The sequence below is a fragment of the Gossypium raimondii genome, chromosome 11, assembly GCF_025698545.1.
Source record: "Gossypium raimondii isolate GPD5lz chromosome 11, ASM2569854v1, whole genome shotgun sequence".
Taxonomy (NCBI): domain Eukaryota; kingdom Viridiplantae; phylum Streptophyta; class Magnoliopsida; order Malvales; family Malvaceae; genus Gossypium; species Gossypium raimondii.
In genome coordinates, this window is record NC_068575.1 from 6,421,386 (window position 1) to 6,436,185 (window position 14,800).

Below are 14,800 nucleotides of genomic sequence, written 5' to 3' on the forward strand. Positions count from 1 at the left end.
AATTTAAATTTAGAATTAAAATATTATGTTTAAATAAATGAACAATCTACCTCAAAGCTCATCTGATCTATATTAACTCAGCCAAATATAAAAGAAGCTACAAAACATGTAATAATTAACAATCATGGTTAAAGAAGCTAGTACACAAGGTAGCTACAAAACCCTGTTTCAATAACACCGAATTCAAGTTCCGACTAAGATAAACGACCATGGAATGCAACATTAAATAACACTCCACTTGAAGAAGTGCTAAGCCTTGCAGATACCTATCTCCACCAACCACTCCACCAACCACGGGGCTTGCATTCCATTTGTAACATCACATTCGGCAAATGCTAATTCACAAGCTTGCATGAGTAGTGGTTTCTTCATAACATGAGCTATCCCGAATAAAAACTGCCAGGAAGAACATAAAACGGTACAATGAGCCATCTACGGATGAAAAAATTGCTTGAATTGTCTTTTGGACCAAAATTAAGGTGAATTATCATAACAGAGAGAATTTGGATGTTTATGCAAGCTAGTAGAGATCAACTGAAGGCAATATAATAGCAGCATTATGAGTCATGACAAGGTTACCATGGTCATGGCCGGTTAGCAACACACTGTACGTAAAACTAAAATTAAGATATAATAAACAGAAGCACGAAAATTCTAGGGAGGTAAAACTGCAGCTTACCTGCTTGAATGTAATTGATCCATTCTTCTCCACATCAAGGAAATCATGAAGTTTAACACAGCCACTGCACGAAGAGATCATTAAAAACTATTAAAAGAGAATGGAACGTTATATCTTTGTGTTTCTGAACTAGAGATGGTGCAGTTCTATGAGTTGAGCTGGCCCGATAACAAGAAAGGACTACCATAAATACGTTATACCTAGTGTCCGAATTCATGGAAAGAAACTTATCCAGAAAGTCCACCGCCTCCAAGCTGCTTATATGGTACAGCTGAAAAATGATATAAAATGTTTACCGAGTGAGCAACTTCACAGAAGCCAATCTAGACAAGGTTAAATCAAGTTCAAGTTCAAGTTCAAATACAAATGTATTTTTATGGAAAGACGAATAAGAGTTTCAAATTGGACTCATAGATTCAATCCTGACCATTTCAACCATATAACTCCAGGGCCTTTCCTGCAAAATTTATGTTAAAAGAATTATTAACACTAAAACAAATAGATATTCAGATGAATCACGTGTTACGAGACCCAATTCCTCACAAAGTTAACATTAGTTTTATCACTTAAAAACGTAGTAAAAAAAACCACCAAGAGAAGCACACACTTGTTGCAGTTCAGCAGCTTTCATTAGGAGCATTAAATCCCCAAACGAATGAGATGTTTGTACAACATTGAGAGCACTTGCCATAGCTTGACCAGTCTGCCGACAAGCATACGACTTAATCAATAATCTAGAAAACCCGACACTACATATTTTAAATCGTCTAATAAAATTATTAATTTTTCAGTATTATTAAAGTAGAAATGAAATTATTCTAATAAAGATGTTATTATATAGTATTGTTTCCCTAATTCCTCTAGCCACTTCTAGTATTATTTGTGGTTAATGAGCTTCAATAGACAATTTTTAACCCCCTCCATTAGATTTTAAGCAAAGCTTATAATAATAAATTGTAATTTAAATAAATTACTGATGAAGAAAACTCTTCTAAAAAGAACACAATTTTGTAGAAGATAGATTTGCTGACAAGTTGGGTCTGGTTAAATTGGATGGGATTAAATCAGAAAAAAGTTTATTTACCATAACATTCTAGTTTCATATTTATTCCTAGCTATCTTAAAAATTCAGAATATAACAGATGTGCAACAAATGATAAAAAATAAATATACTATGCTGAACAATTGTATGAAATTCTCACTTGTATAAACTCAAACATATCAAAGATAGATGTAAGCAGTAATCAAAACTTACCCTCCAAACAAGATAAAACCTATAAGTATATAAGCTTCATTACATGTTACCTTGGTGGAGCGGACATGTTTCAAGGATGACTCTAGTTGATGCTCAAGCTGCTCAAGCTTCTTGGAGTTCTATAGACCCAAGTCTAATAAACGCGAAGATTCCTGTTGAATCAAAGGACCAAACCAGATTGCACATAAAATTGCTCTTATTCAAATACTTTTAGTAATTACAATCATGGAGTAAGTTGAGTATACACTTCTAAATGGACTAATAGCCTATCAAACTAATATGGAAGTCCAAAGCTATGGTATGGTTGTCAGACTAAACACCTCTGAGTTCATTGCAGTTCCTCATATCTAGCTTTTAGTTTTAGGTACTCCCTGTAGCTGCTCTGTGACAACAAAGATTAAGAATCATATGTTTTAGATTTTTAAGCAGAATTTTTAAGACACAATCTATCAAACATGCAATAACTTAAAAACTGATTTCACATACGAAAGTGAACCAACCAAAATCGGTTAGTTATAAACTTTTTTAAGGGAGTTGATTCTTAACACCAATACTACGTTCATAAAAAATAACCTCCTTGCATAATTATTTCTCTTTAAACTCATTTTTTTCATGCATGCTGGTGCATCTTCACACTCATGCATTCATTTTAAAAGTATTACAAACATTAGTTAGTACTCCTGATTTTTCCCAGGCTCCAATTATTTCAGCAGCTCATAGTTTGAAAAGAATTAAGTCATTTAATATTTCCAAGCAAACCACACTAAATATACCTCTTCTGGTGGATCATAGTATATTCCACTGTATGGGATTTCACCAGCTGCTTGAACAGAGAACTTGATCCAAGCAGGAATAAAATGCTTAACCCCAGATCGAGTTTCCATGCGAATCTACAATCATATGGTCAAAAAGTTAAAATGCACAAATGGAAAAGTAATTTAATTAAATGGTAATTGACATTATCATAACAGCTAACCAGAACAGGGTCAAAAAATCTCTTCTGTTCTTTTTTCTTTCTGTTTTTTAAGGCTGGAGTTGGTTGGATCTCAGCTACCTTAAATAATTTTGTTTGACTTCGAGCACCCATTAAATACATTAATGCCAACAGATACAAAGCTTTACACAGACAGATTATAAAGGTATTTTGCTCCATTCCATTTTTTTCTGAAGAAGTTTCAAAAGATGTTAAATTTGCATAAATGATCTTAGAAGCAAGTTCTACAACAGGAAGAGCTTAAACAATAGAACTTATAATCTCAACTAGTGAAAAGAGTAACATATATATTTTAAGATTCTTTAATATCTTAATATGATAACAAAGCCCAGGTTTTTCCTGATCCTCCTACCCCCCACGTGAAGTTTTACTAGCCCTTGAGAGGTTGTACATATCTATGACCCTGTGGGGCTACATGTAAGGGGGAGTGTTAAGTGGTATTCTCTCTCATCTGTTAAGTCTTGGTTTTACTGTTTGTCTTGTTTTCAAATCAGGCCCTTCCACTTATAGTCAATTGGTTTTAGGTTGGATGCTTAACACAAGTCATGTAAACTTCTTGTCACTTTTAATTTGAGTTAAATTTTAGAACTTGTCACATAGACTAGCAACTTCCCACTCAATTTTCCACCTCTTTCTCGCAACCAAAAGAAGGAAACACTGATAACAGAAAAAATAAATTATCTCAAATTCAATTCGTGCAATTATCATATCATTTTTATTTTCTTTCTCATTTTACATTTTTTTTTCTCGGCAACCAAGCAGGAGTTAGACTACTAACAAACAAACTAAAAGCTTACTTTCTACATCTAACTATGAAAAAAATAAAGTAATCGAAAATATAAATTTTTGAAATGTTCATCAATCTGCAATTTTCTTTCTCGGTTTCCGGTGCTTTCTCAGTAACCAAAAGGAAACCGCTAAAATTACAACAAAAAGGAGAAAAAAAAAAAGAAAGCTATTCGAGTTGAAGTCATGCAATTTTTAATTTCCTTCTCAGTTCTTCATTTTTTCCTTCTCAATTTCCAAGTTGAGTCCGCGAAATTATTACATAAATTTTGCAATTTTCCTTCTCAATTTCCAAACTTTACTAGAAACCAAATAAAAACTATAAAAATTAAACGATAAAAGAAAATATAACCTTGTGAAAGGGACCGACGCGCTGCTCACCGGCATAAGACTTGACGTTCCTCATCACCATCTCGTTAATTACTAACGTCGGTCCTCGAGATCCCACTTGGGCCTGCTCTGGCTCGAAAGTCATGAACTCATCCTTCGTTTCCATCCCCATACGGAAAAAAGCAGCTGCTAAGTCAACTCACTGCTATTGAATCGGTTTGAGACTTCGATACGAGTTGATGGAATAAACAATTAAAAGGAAGATGAAAAAGTTTAAAAAGCATTTGAGCGAAATTTCAGAAGGGATATTTTAGCGGGAATTTGAAATGAAAACCACGCGTCAGAATATTTGCGGCGCTTATAAAAAGCGCCACTAATTGAATTTTTTGTTAAATTTTTGTAGTGAAAACGGGCTGTTTTGAAAATTTTTAATACATGGTTGCAACGTTTTTTTGTTCAAACGCCGTTATTGTTTATTTTTTACGGCGTTTTTCTCACAAACGCCACTAATAATTGACTTTTTTTATAATTTTATATTTAATTATTATATAATTCATATCAATTTTAAATAAATAAATTTTGAAAATTTAAGTAATATTTAAAAGAATTAGATAAATTTTAAATCTTTTATATAATTTTTTATTTTATTTGTTATAATTTAGTCCTATGCAAAATAGATTGTTACCCATCCATATCAATCATTACTTTTTATTTATTTATTTATCAATATTTTTAATCTAATATTTAAATATATCAAATGGTTTAGATTAAATATTTTGAAATATAAAAGCATTAATTGATTGTATAAAATTTCATCATTTAACAAATCTCAAGTAAACCATATAAGAAATCTCTTAAATAATTTAAACTATAAGAAATAATTTAAATAATTTAATATATAAATTAAAAAATACCAATTACTTTAAACCCTTAACCCTTATCCTCTAGACCTTGAATCATAAAACATAAACCTTAAACCCTTAACCCCTAACATTAAACCCCAACCCTTAAACTAGAGGTGCTCATGGGCCAGGCCGGGCCGGGCCTATAAAAAATTTCAGCCCGTTACCTAGGCCCGGGCTCGGCCCGGCCCGAAATATGGGCCTGATAGTTTGCCCAGGCCCAGCCCATGAAAAAAATATGAAGCCCGGGCCTGGCCCGGCCCTTTTTTTGACTTAAAAGTTAAAACTAATTGTTATTAAAATTAATTGTTATTGAATTTATATCAAATATCAAATTGTAATTTTTTTGTATATAATGAACAAAAAAATAAAATAAGATTATAATATATTAAAACAGTATATTACATTAAAAATTATTGTTTTAATAAAAAAATTAACAATATTAATTATTTAGTTAATAACATTATAAAAATATAAGCACCATTTTATGTTAAAAAATAAAGTATAGAAACTAAAATTTAATCATTTTGGTAAAAGGATATAAAGATTAAAGTTTAGTTGTAACTTGTAAGCATAATGGAATGAGCAAAGATCTGAGTTTTGGTAAAAGGATATAAACTGGTTATTTATCTATGCTAGCCTTGTGATACAAGATCAAACTTGTCACATGTTTAAGTAATACTAAAAAAACACACATCATTTATGAAAAGATCTGGGTTTGATTGTTTCGAAGGAAAGGGTGTGATAGCAACCTCTAAGTGATAGCAACCTGACTGGGCCTGCTGTTTTTCTGCCTCAATAGCTTGTTTCTGCAATAAAACAAAGCAAAAACAAAAAAGATGAGATTAAAATTAAGAATAACATGTACAAAATACAATGGGAAATGTTACTACTGCAAGAAGTGAAGTAATAATGGAATGAGCAAAGAGTTGCAGCATCTACGCCACTAGACTGCAAGAAGTGAAGTAATAATGGAATGAGCAAAGACTCGATTTTTCAAAGAGCTGGTACTGGGATTGTCATACAAGAGAATTTAAAACAGTGTTGTACTAAGAGAATTTAAAACAGTGTTCGAGAGCTCATCAGGTTCACTAAATTTAAGGAATACCTCGACCAATAGAGATATGATCTGTAAATTCACAAGAAATATCAATATTATACATAATAGTAATTATAGATATTGATCCCATTAGCTTACAAAAATGTATTTTTACTGTGACAGTACAATCCTTTATAGATTGACTTTTCCTCAACAAGACCCCAAATAAACAAAGTTGGATGTAATTTAAATATAAAATTTGTCTTTGTAAAGTTAAATGGACAATTTAGGCTTACTCAACCGTTCCATATCATTTTAAAATATATACTTAATAATTTTTATTTAAACTTTAAACAGTTTTTCTTTTAATTTGAAATTAAACAATTTATCTAAAATCTGATTTTTTTCTTGAAGTACTAACTTCATTAAAAATGGAAATCGAAGTACGAATGAAGTCATTTCCACTGCATATAATCAAACTTCCAATTCTTGTTATTAGGGCACGTTGTAAATACCTATCTAATGAGACTTCAACAAGATTTCACTTTTATTTTATTCAATATATTCATTCAAGGCAATCAAACATCCTCAAAAACATCAAATTATAAATCCATATCAAATCTTCAGATACAAAAAAGAGATATGAATGAATCAAGCTATGAAGGAGAACACCAATCAACCAATGGTCAAACAACAAAGAGATAATAATTAGATTTCATATGGAACATAAGAACGCAAGCCCAATCAGCTACCTTCAGTTTTAAAAGGAATATGCCACTGAAAGTGAAAACCAATCCAAAGAAAATCAATACAACATAATCTCATCATTGTTAGCCCTCATTCTAAACAAACATGAACCCAGAAAAAAAAAACAGGTAGGAGATTCAAAACAACAAAGATCCCATATATAGCACAAAAAACAAACAGAATTATCTCAGAAACACAAAAGAACATTCAAGACCAACCATTTATAAAAACACCCAAGAATAAAAACCACTCAAATCGCATGAAATGAAGAAAGGTCCACTAATTTAATCTTTGTTGGATGAAAGCACAAAGATTGCAAACACAGGAACATTAACCCCAGAAAGAAAAAATGGAAGAATGAACAATCTTACCTCTCAATAGCCAGATTATTACAAGCAAGGACTTTAATAGTCGTGGAGGACCGGACACCGGAGGTGGAATGGTGGATCGGTGGAGGTGGTTTTTCGATTTGGGGAAAAAAATGGAGGAGGGGATGGGTTAGGGATTTATCAGATACACGGGAAATGGGAAATGGGAAATGGGAAATGGGAAATGTAATAATAAATTTTAAAAATAAAAAAAATATTAATTATATCCAGGCCAGGCCGGGCCCGGCCTAAAATTTTTTGCCCATTGCCCGACCCGTTTTCTAAACGGGCCTCTTTTTTACCCGAACCCATATTTCGGGCCTATATTTTTACCCGAACCCTCCCAAATTTCAGGCGGGCCGTCGGGCCGGACCGGGCCGCCCAACCCATGAGCACCTCTACCTTAAACCATAAACCATAATCTCTAAACTCATAATTCATAAACCTTAAAATAGTAACTCTTAAACCCTAAACCCAAAAGTATACAACTTAAACTATAATGATAATTAATTCAATATTTTAAAATTAATACTACCTCTTTTATGATAATTAATTCAATATTTTAAAACCCCTAACTCTTAACCCTCAACCCCTAATCCCTAAACCTTAAACCCCAACCATTAATCTATAAACCATAAACCGTAACCCTTAAACCTTAAACGCATAAACCGTAAATCATAATCCTTAAACCCATAATCTATAAACCTTAAAATAGTAACTCCAAAACTTTAAACCCTAAACCATATACCCTTAACCATAAACCCTAAACAATAATGATAATTAATTCAGTATTTTAAAATTAATACTATCTTTTTTATGATTATATAAGAAATTATATAATATATAAATTAAAAAACAATCAGTCATGTACCTAAAAAACTTTAAAATTATTTTAAATAATAGTATTTTAATTTTTGAATATTCAATTAAAAATAATTTGAATTTGAATTAATATAAATAAACAAATTAAATAATAAATAGACAGATAAAATATTTTTTGCAGCGCCTTTTCAAAAACGCCGCTAAAAATAGAGCATTAGCGGCGCTTTTTCAAAAACGACACTACAAATAGAGCAATAGCGGCGCTACTTCAAAAACGCTGCTAAAGCCCCGAACACGTCGTTGGGCTTAGGTTTTTTGCGGCGCTTTTTGGAAAACGCCGCTAATGCTCATTTTTAGCGGCATTTTGCAAAAAGCGCTCCTAATACTCGATTTTTAGCTGCGTTTTTTAAAAAGCGCCGCTAATGCTTATTTTTAGCGGCATTTTTTATGCAAACGCCACTAAAAGCGCCGCTAAAAGCCTGTTTTGGTGTAGTGGTTGGTTGCAATGGAACTCTCAAATGTAGGAACAACTTAGAATGGTATGAAGAAACTTGTCAGCAATAACTAAAGTGTTGGAGGATGTGTATGAATGTTCAAGGTCAGGACTACTAGCACCAATGAAACAAATCCTTCAAATATTCTTGAGAATGCCGAGTCATGAAGGAAGTGGAGGATCAGGTGGTAAATTTGGGAAATAGCAATGAAAGAAGAGATTGAGGCTTTAGACAAAAATAAGACATGAGACTTCTTACCTAAACCAAAAAAGTGTAGGCCAGTCACTTGCAAATGGATCTTTCGCTTGAAGAAAAGGTCAAATTATTGCTCCATAGACAAGTTGAAACCTCGTGAGTTTTCTCAAAACTATGAATTGGACTATAAGGAAACATTTAGCCAGTAGTTAAAATGGTGACGGTGCAATCAATTATTTCATTTGCTGCTTTTAAAGGTTGAAAACTATGACAACTTGAGGTAAAAAGAATTGGATCATGACGTATTTATAGAGCAACCTTTATCTTTGGCTCTAAGCAAATTTCAAGTGATGTCTATTGTTCGAAGAAAGCATTCTAAGGCTTAATGCAAGCATCAAGAGCATGGTATGGTAAACTTGCTCAATATCTCATCTTTTGTGGTTTTAGAGTTTCTGACTCGCATTCTAATTAGAATCAAATGAATATATTATGGCATTATCCAATTTGAGGAATGATTTGTATATCTGTTTTGGGATGAAAATTTGGAGGGAGATTAGATATTTTTTTGGTCTAAAATTTGAAAAATCAAACAAAGGTAATTTCGTTTCTAAAAAAAGACTATGCAAAAAGTCTCTTGGAGTGCTTTAGCATGAGAGAGTTGAAATTAAGAAAAGGTTACTCCAATAAAGCCAAATCTCAAGTTGAAAAAGGATGAAGGGAATCGATTGGAGGATGCAAGAAAGTCAATGTTATAAGACTAGAAATTTCATACTCTATTGATGTTGGTTTTTCAATTTATGCAGAATCCAATAACTTCTCATTTGGATGCAACAAAAAAGATTTTGCATTATACCAAAGGACCTCTTGGTTATGATCTTCTATACAAGAAGTGCAATAATTTTATGCCAAATGGATTTATTGATGCAAATTGGGTTGAAAATTATAATTCTATTTGTTTTATGTCCTTATTTAAACAATAAAATGAAAAAGAAAAATAAATATAAACATAAATAGGGTGTTATACATTTTATTTTAATCGTGATAAATCTATAATTCAAAAACATTAATTTTGATTTCAAAGTTGATAATATTTTATTTTATTTTAAAAATTCTAAATTGGATTGGGTTCATATCTTTTGTTTAAAGTTAATAAATATTTTATATATATGTAATAGCTCAGATTTTTATAAGATTTATACTTAAATTTTTCAAAAGTTCTCCACGGCCATGTTATTTATATTTACTCAATTAATCCAATTTTTTTATAAGAATGATCCAACTTTAAAAATAATGATGGAAATAACTTAAAATGAACAGTGAAGAACGGTATCGGCACCTCATGGTCGACACTCAAGTCAATCATTCCCCATCGCTGACTGCTGATTGTTAGGAGGTTTAAAAACTTTTTTTTTTATTTTTCTCCCATATTTTATAAAATATAAATATTCTCCAGTCCAAAAAGAAAAAAAAATAATTTTTTAAACTCCCAGCATTCAACAATCAATGATGGGAGAATGACTGACTGGGATGCCAGTCATGAAGGTATTGACACTCTCCTCCACTATTTATTTTATTATTTTAAAAATATTTAAGAAATAGTATACCCAATGACCGACGACTTTGACCATTTTGTTATACCAAATATGATATGACTATAAAAATTGTGATAAATCTATAATTCAAAAACATTAATTTTGATTCCAAAGTTGATAATATTTTTTTTACTTTCATTATAAAAATTCTAAATTGGATTGGGTTCATATCTTTTGTTTAAAGTTAATAAAATATTTGATAAATATTTTATATATATGTAATAGCTCAGATTTTTATAAGATTTATACTTAACTTTTTTGAAAAGTTCTCCGCCGCCATATTTTTTATACTTATGTTGGAATAGGTTTAATGTGTGCACGACTTTAAACATTTTGTTACAGATCCGTTCACTCGGTCCCCAAAACTGACGTGACTGTAAACCATTTTTGTTGTAATAATAGTCAAACATCTTTAAAACAACACCCTCAACCAGCAAGGTGCCGATCATGACAGTGCAACGCAAGAATTTAGAAAGGTCATAGCATGTGCAGAGCCAAGTCATTGTTCAAGTTTCATCAGCTGAATTTTTCCATTTTCCACTTTCCAGGAAGTTTCCTCACAAAACCAGCACCTGAAAATTCCATTTCCCTTTTTAATCACTGCGTTAGATTCAATGATCTCAAGGTTCACACTTTATAGTTCTTTCATTTTGTTGAACACCTAGTGGGAGAGACTCAATGATTTCACCACTTTTTCATAGCCATCTTTGCCTGTTTATCCTTGCAAGCATCCTTTGGATTATTGCAACAGTTGAGGCTCAAGCAAATGTAACTGTAGGCAAGTCGCTTGCTGCAGATGATACAAACACCACCTGGCAATCGCCATCAGGTGTTTTTGCCTTTGGTTTTCACCCCATTACTAGTAAAAAAGATCGGTTTCTTCTTGCAATCTGGTATGCTAATATACCAGAAATAACTATAGTCTGGTATGCTAATCGAGATAACCCCGAAACCGATAGAGGATCGACGGTGGAACTCACCGAGACCGGTTTTCTTGTTCTTAACGACTCTAAAGGAAAAGAGTTGTGGAGGTCTGAGAGGGCTACTGATGATTTTCAATTGTCCCATGCAGCCATGCTTGACACTGGGAATTTCGTTATTGACACTGGAAATTACCACTTTCCAACGGATTGTTTGACAGAGAGGCTGTTGATCGAACAGCTCTATTTAAGGTACTAAAGTCGGATGCCTCGGGGAAAATCCCGACCAAGTCGAACCAGAGTGACGAAAATCAAAATGAAGTTGTATTGATCCTTGGAGTTCTGTTAGGCACCTCTGCAATTTTCAACTTCTTTTCTTTAGCTGCAATTTCTCTGATCTTCTTCTGCTTATTCCGAAGAAGGCTTGGGGAATTGAAAGGTGCTCATAGCAGAAGAGATTTAGAGACTAATCTGCAGTTTTTCACATACAAAGACCTTGAACATGCCACGAACGGATTCAAAGAAGAACTTGGAAGGGGAGCTTTCGGCACGGTTTATAAAGGAGAATTGCCATCAAGCTATGGAGATCGTATTGCAGTCAAGAAACTCGACAAGTTTGCTCAAGACGGCGAAAGGGAATTCAAAACTGAAGTGAAGGTCATCGGCCAAACTCACCACAAGAACTTGGTCAGACTAATTGGCTATTGTGATGAAGCCGAACATAGACTTTTGGTCTACGAGTTCATGGAAAACGGATCATTGTCAAGCTTCCTTTTCGGAATTTTAAGGCCTAGTTGGCAACAAAGACTGCAAATTGCATCAGGGATTGCAAAAGGCCTCACATACTTACACGAAGAATGCAGCAAACAAATCATCCATTGCGACATAAAGCCACAAAACATACTATTAGACGAATCCCTCACCGCGAAAATATCCGATTTCGGGTTGGCAAAGCTTCTTATGAACGACAAAACACGAACGAAAACCGGCATACGAGGGACAAAAGGCTATGTAGCACCAGAATGGTTTCGAAAAATCCCGGTTACGGTCAAGGTCGATGTCTACAGCTTCGGGGTAATGTTATTAGAGATCATATGTTGCAGAAGATGTGTGGAAGTTGAAATTGAGGAAGCAGCAATATTAACAGATTGGGCTTTTCAGTGTTACAGCGAAGGGATGATTGAAAAACTAGTTGAAGACGATGAAGAAGCTAGAAATGATGTTGGGAAATTGGAGAAGTTATTAAAAGTGGGGATTTGGTGCGTTCAAGAAGAGCCAATGTTAAGGCCTTCCATGAGGATTGTTACAATGATGCTTGATGGAGCAATCCAAGTTCCTGATCCACCATGCCCTTTCTCACTCAACTCCATTTCAACATCTACTAAAATGGACTAGTTTATGCTATACAGATTTTGAGATGTGTTATAGTTTATTTATTTTGTTGTGCTCTGTTTAAAGTTGATAGTTGTTTTTCTTTTTGTCTGGGGTATGTATAGGGAGTGTAACATCGTGCATATAATTATTTGTTGAATCTTGTAGTTAATGTACCGATGGATTGGGATCTTTTAGAAGACAGATTTTTCTTTTTGGTAACAAAAACTGTCTTTAGCTATCCCATTTCCAGCACTCTCCTGCTGCAATTCTCCAATCATAGTAGTCGCCAACGCTGTCACCCTCTGTGTGTAATTTTCGACACGTCTTGTTTACGGGTTGGGTTACTCGTCCAAACTTAAAAGGTTTATTTGAAATTTGAGAGGATTTGGATAAGAATATTAGGGACCGGGCTCAAACTTAAACATTCAAAACTTGACCTATTTTTAAGTTTATAATAGTTTATATTATGTCATTTTTATATATAATATTAAATATATAATACTACTCTGATGTAAACATTAAAATAATGTTTGATTATATAAAAAAATTTTAATAAATAAAAAAATAAAATTATTAAATATTAAAATAATATAGTATAAATATTTCCTTTAAAAAATTAAAAAATAATATTGACGTATTTGAGCAAAATTTTAAACCCATATTTCAAGTCGGTCCAAGTTTGGACAAGTATAAAGTATGATAATATCATACTTAGATATATCTCGACTCGACTTATAAACGCTTCTTAACTTAAAGCACGTTCAGTTAACCAGAACGAAATAAGATAAGAATCGAATAGCTTATTTGGTAAGAATGGAATAAAGAGATAAAAATATTACCATGCATGTTTGATTGATTGAATGGAATATAATAATGATGGTATAAAGTTTTTTTGTTAAGAAAAATGAATCATGGAATACATAAGTAATAGACTTAAACTGATAACTTTATTTTTAGAAAAAAAATATTTTTAATTGTGTCGATTGATTTTTAGTTCAATTGACATGGACATTGTTTCTAATGTTGGAGGACTTGGGTTCAAGTGCGCTAAAGCGCATTATCCTTCTATTTATGGGTTGAGGAGGGGTTTTAGGTATTTCTAAGTCTTGTGTTAAAAAGAGCATATATAATTAGAAGATTGTTCAAAATTTCTTTAATTATATTGACTAAAATACTCAATAAAACATAAAACTATTATCAACTATTTCAAGATATAATTAATTAAAATATTTTTACAATTATATTAATATATCATTATCAATATAATAATTATAAGCATTTAAGAATTAATTTTTAATATTAATTGTCTAAAATTATATTCAATATAATAAATATAAATTATTTAATGAAAGAACTAGACTTGAATAATATTTTACTAAAGTAAAATTTGTATATGTTATTTACTTTATAATATAAATCATATTTAATCCTATTTAAAAATATTTTTAGATTTGTCTGATATATAAATTTTGAAAAACAAATTGAAATTTCTATTTATTTTTGAATATTCAAATACACAAAATCCGGATTTGAATCCACAAAAACTCTTATATATATAAAATCAAAAGTATAAGTATTTTGTAACCAATGGTATTAAACATTAAAACTTGAATTTGTCGTCCTTATTCGAATAAGTAATGCGGATTGAGATAATGGATATTTAGGATATCCTTTCGCATCAACTGCAAAATAGAAATTTAAAAATCTGAATTTAGAAAATATCCAAATCGAATATTCCCGAATATTCGAATCTACAATTTGAATTGCCATCCTTAACATCCAAGAATAGAACCTAAAATCTAATGTCAACCAAGACATCATTTCAACTATTTAGATAATTAAAGTTTATAGTTCATTATACTGCTAATGGACTTTCGTTAAATTTAAATATGTGGTATTCTAGTATTCAATGGAAAACAATTAATTATGTTACTAATTAGATGTTAATGTTTAAATAAGATAAGTAAAGAGATTAAATCTCTAACATTTAAAAGTTTAAAAAGTAATAGGACTGGAAGCATAATTATATAAATTTGTTTAATTTAATGGTTGAAATTAAGAACAAACTAACGTTTAATCACTACACCAAAGCAGGTTTTTAGCGGCGCTCAACGTCGCTAACATTTGCAGCGTTTTTAGAAATAAACACCGCTAAAGATCATGACCTTTAGCGGCCATTTTCCCATAAACACCGTTTTGATAAAATTAGAATAAGAAAAAGGGTGAAAACAGAGGAGAGCAAAACGACAACGTTTTACTAAAAGAAATAAACCTTTGCGGCATTTATGAAGAAGCGCCGCTAA

At 32.0% G+C, this 14,800-nt stretch overlaps 2 protein-coding genes across 12 annotated transcripts; one reads left to right on the plus strand and one right to left on the minus strand.

The window, feature by feature from the left end:
* Positions 1–47: 47 nt before the first annotated feature.
* Positions 48–7,278, minus strand: LOC105761191 (lysophospholipid acyltransferase LPEAT2). 11 transcript variants are annotated; one of them, XM_012578936.2, is made up of 11 exons: positions 7,104–7,278; positions 5,699–5,755; positions 4,067–4,246; positions 2,708–2,824; positions 2,255–2,316; positions 1,985–2,086; positions 1,287–1,382; positions 1,107–1,136; positions 880–950; positions 680–743; positions 48–396 (listed from the first exon to the last, which is right to left on the minus strand). In XM_012578936.2, exons 7-11 carry the CDS (start codon positions 1,368–1,370, stop codon positions 250–252), a joined length of 396 nt encoding a protein of 131 aa, XP_012434390.1. In that variant the 5' UTR covers positions 1,371–1,382; positions 1,985–2,086; positions 2,255–2,316; positions 2,708–2,824; positions 4,067–4,246; positions 5,699–5,755; positions 7,104–7,278; the 3' UTR covers positions 48–249. The 11 variants fall into 11 exon arrangements, 8 of the variants coding, with proteins under 8 accessions (XP_012434390.1, XP_052480150.1, XP_052480149.1 ...); XR_001123644.2 differs by having other exon boundaries at positions 1,044–1,136; positions 1,985–2,316; XM_052624190.1 differs by having other exon boundaries at positions 1,985–2,316; positions 4,096–4,198.
* A 2,847-nt stretch (positions 7,279–10,125) lies between these two features.
* LOC105801279 (G-type lectin S-receptor-like serine/threonine-protein kinase LECRK1) lies at positions 10,126–12,871 on the plus strand. Its single transcript, XM_052623552.1, has 3 exons — positions 10,126–10,153; positions 10,955–11,234; positions 11,306–12,871. The coding sequence occupies exons 1-3, from the start codon at positions 10,126–10,128 to the stop codon at positions 12,516–12,518; spliced, it is 1,521 nt and encodes a 506-aa protein (XP_052479512.1). The 3' UTR covers positions 12,519–12,871.
* The last annotated feature ends 1,929 nt before the right edge of the window (positions 12,872–14,800 follow it).

Coding starts and splice junctions, on each gene's coding strand:
- LOC105761191 (XM_052624190.1), bottom strand. CDS start 1,370: ATGGCAAGTGCTCTCAATGTTGTACAAACATCTCATTCGTTTGGGGAT. Junction 951..1,106: donor GGAGTTATATGGTTGAAATG/GTCAGGATTGAA, acceptor ATCATTTTTCAG/CTGTACCATATAAGCAGCTT. Junction 744..879: donor TCCATGAATTCGGACACTAG/GTATAACGTATT, acceptor CTCTTCGTGCAG/TGGCTGTGTTAAACTTCATG.
- LOC105801279 (XM_052623552.1), top strand. CDS start 10,126: ATGACTGACTGGGATGCCAGTCATGAAG. Junction 10,154..10,954: donor CTGGGATGCCAGTCATGAAG/GTATTGACACTC, acceptor TTATTGCAACAG/TTGAGGCTCAAGCAAATGTA. Junction 11,235..11,305: donor AAAGGAAAAGAGTTGTGGAG/GTCTGAGAGGGC, acceptor ATTTCGTTATTG/ACACTGGAAATTACCACTTT.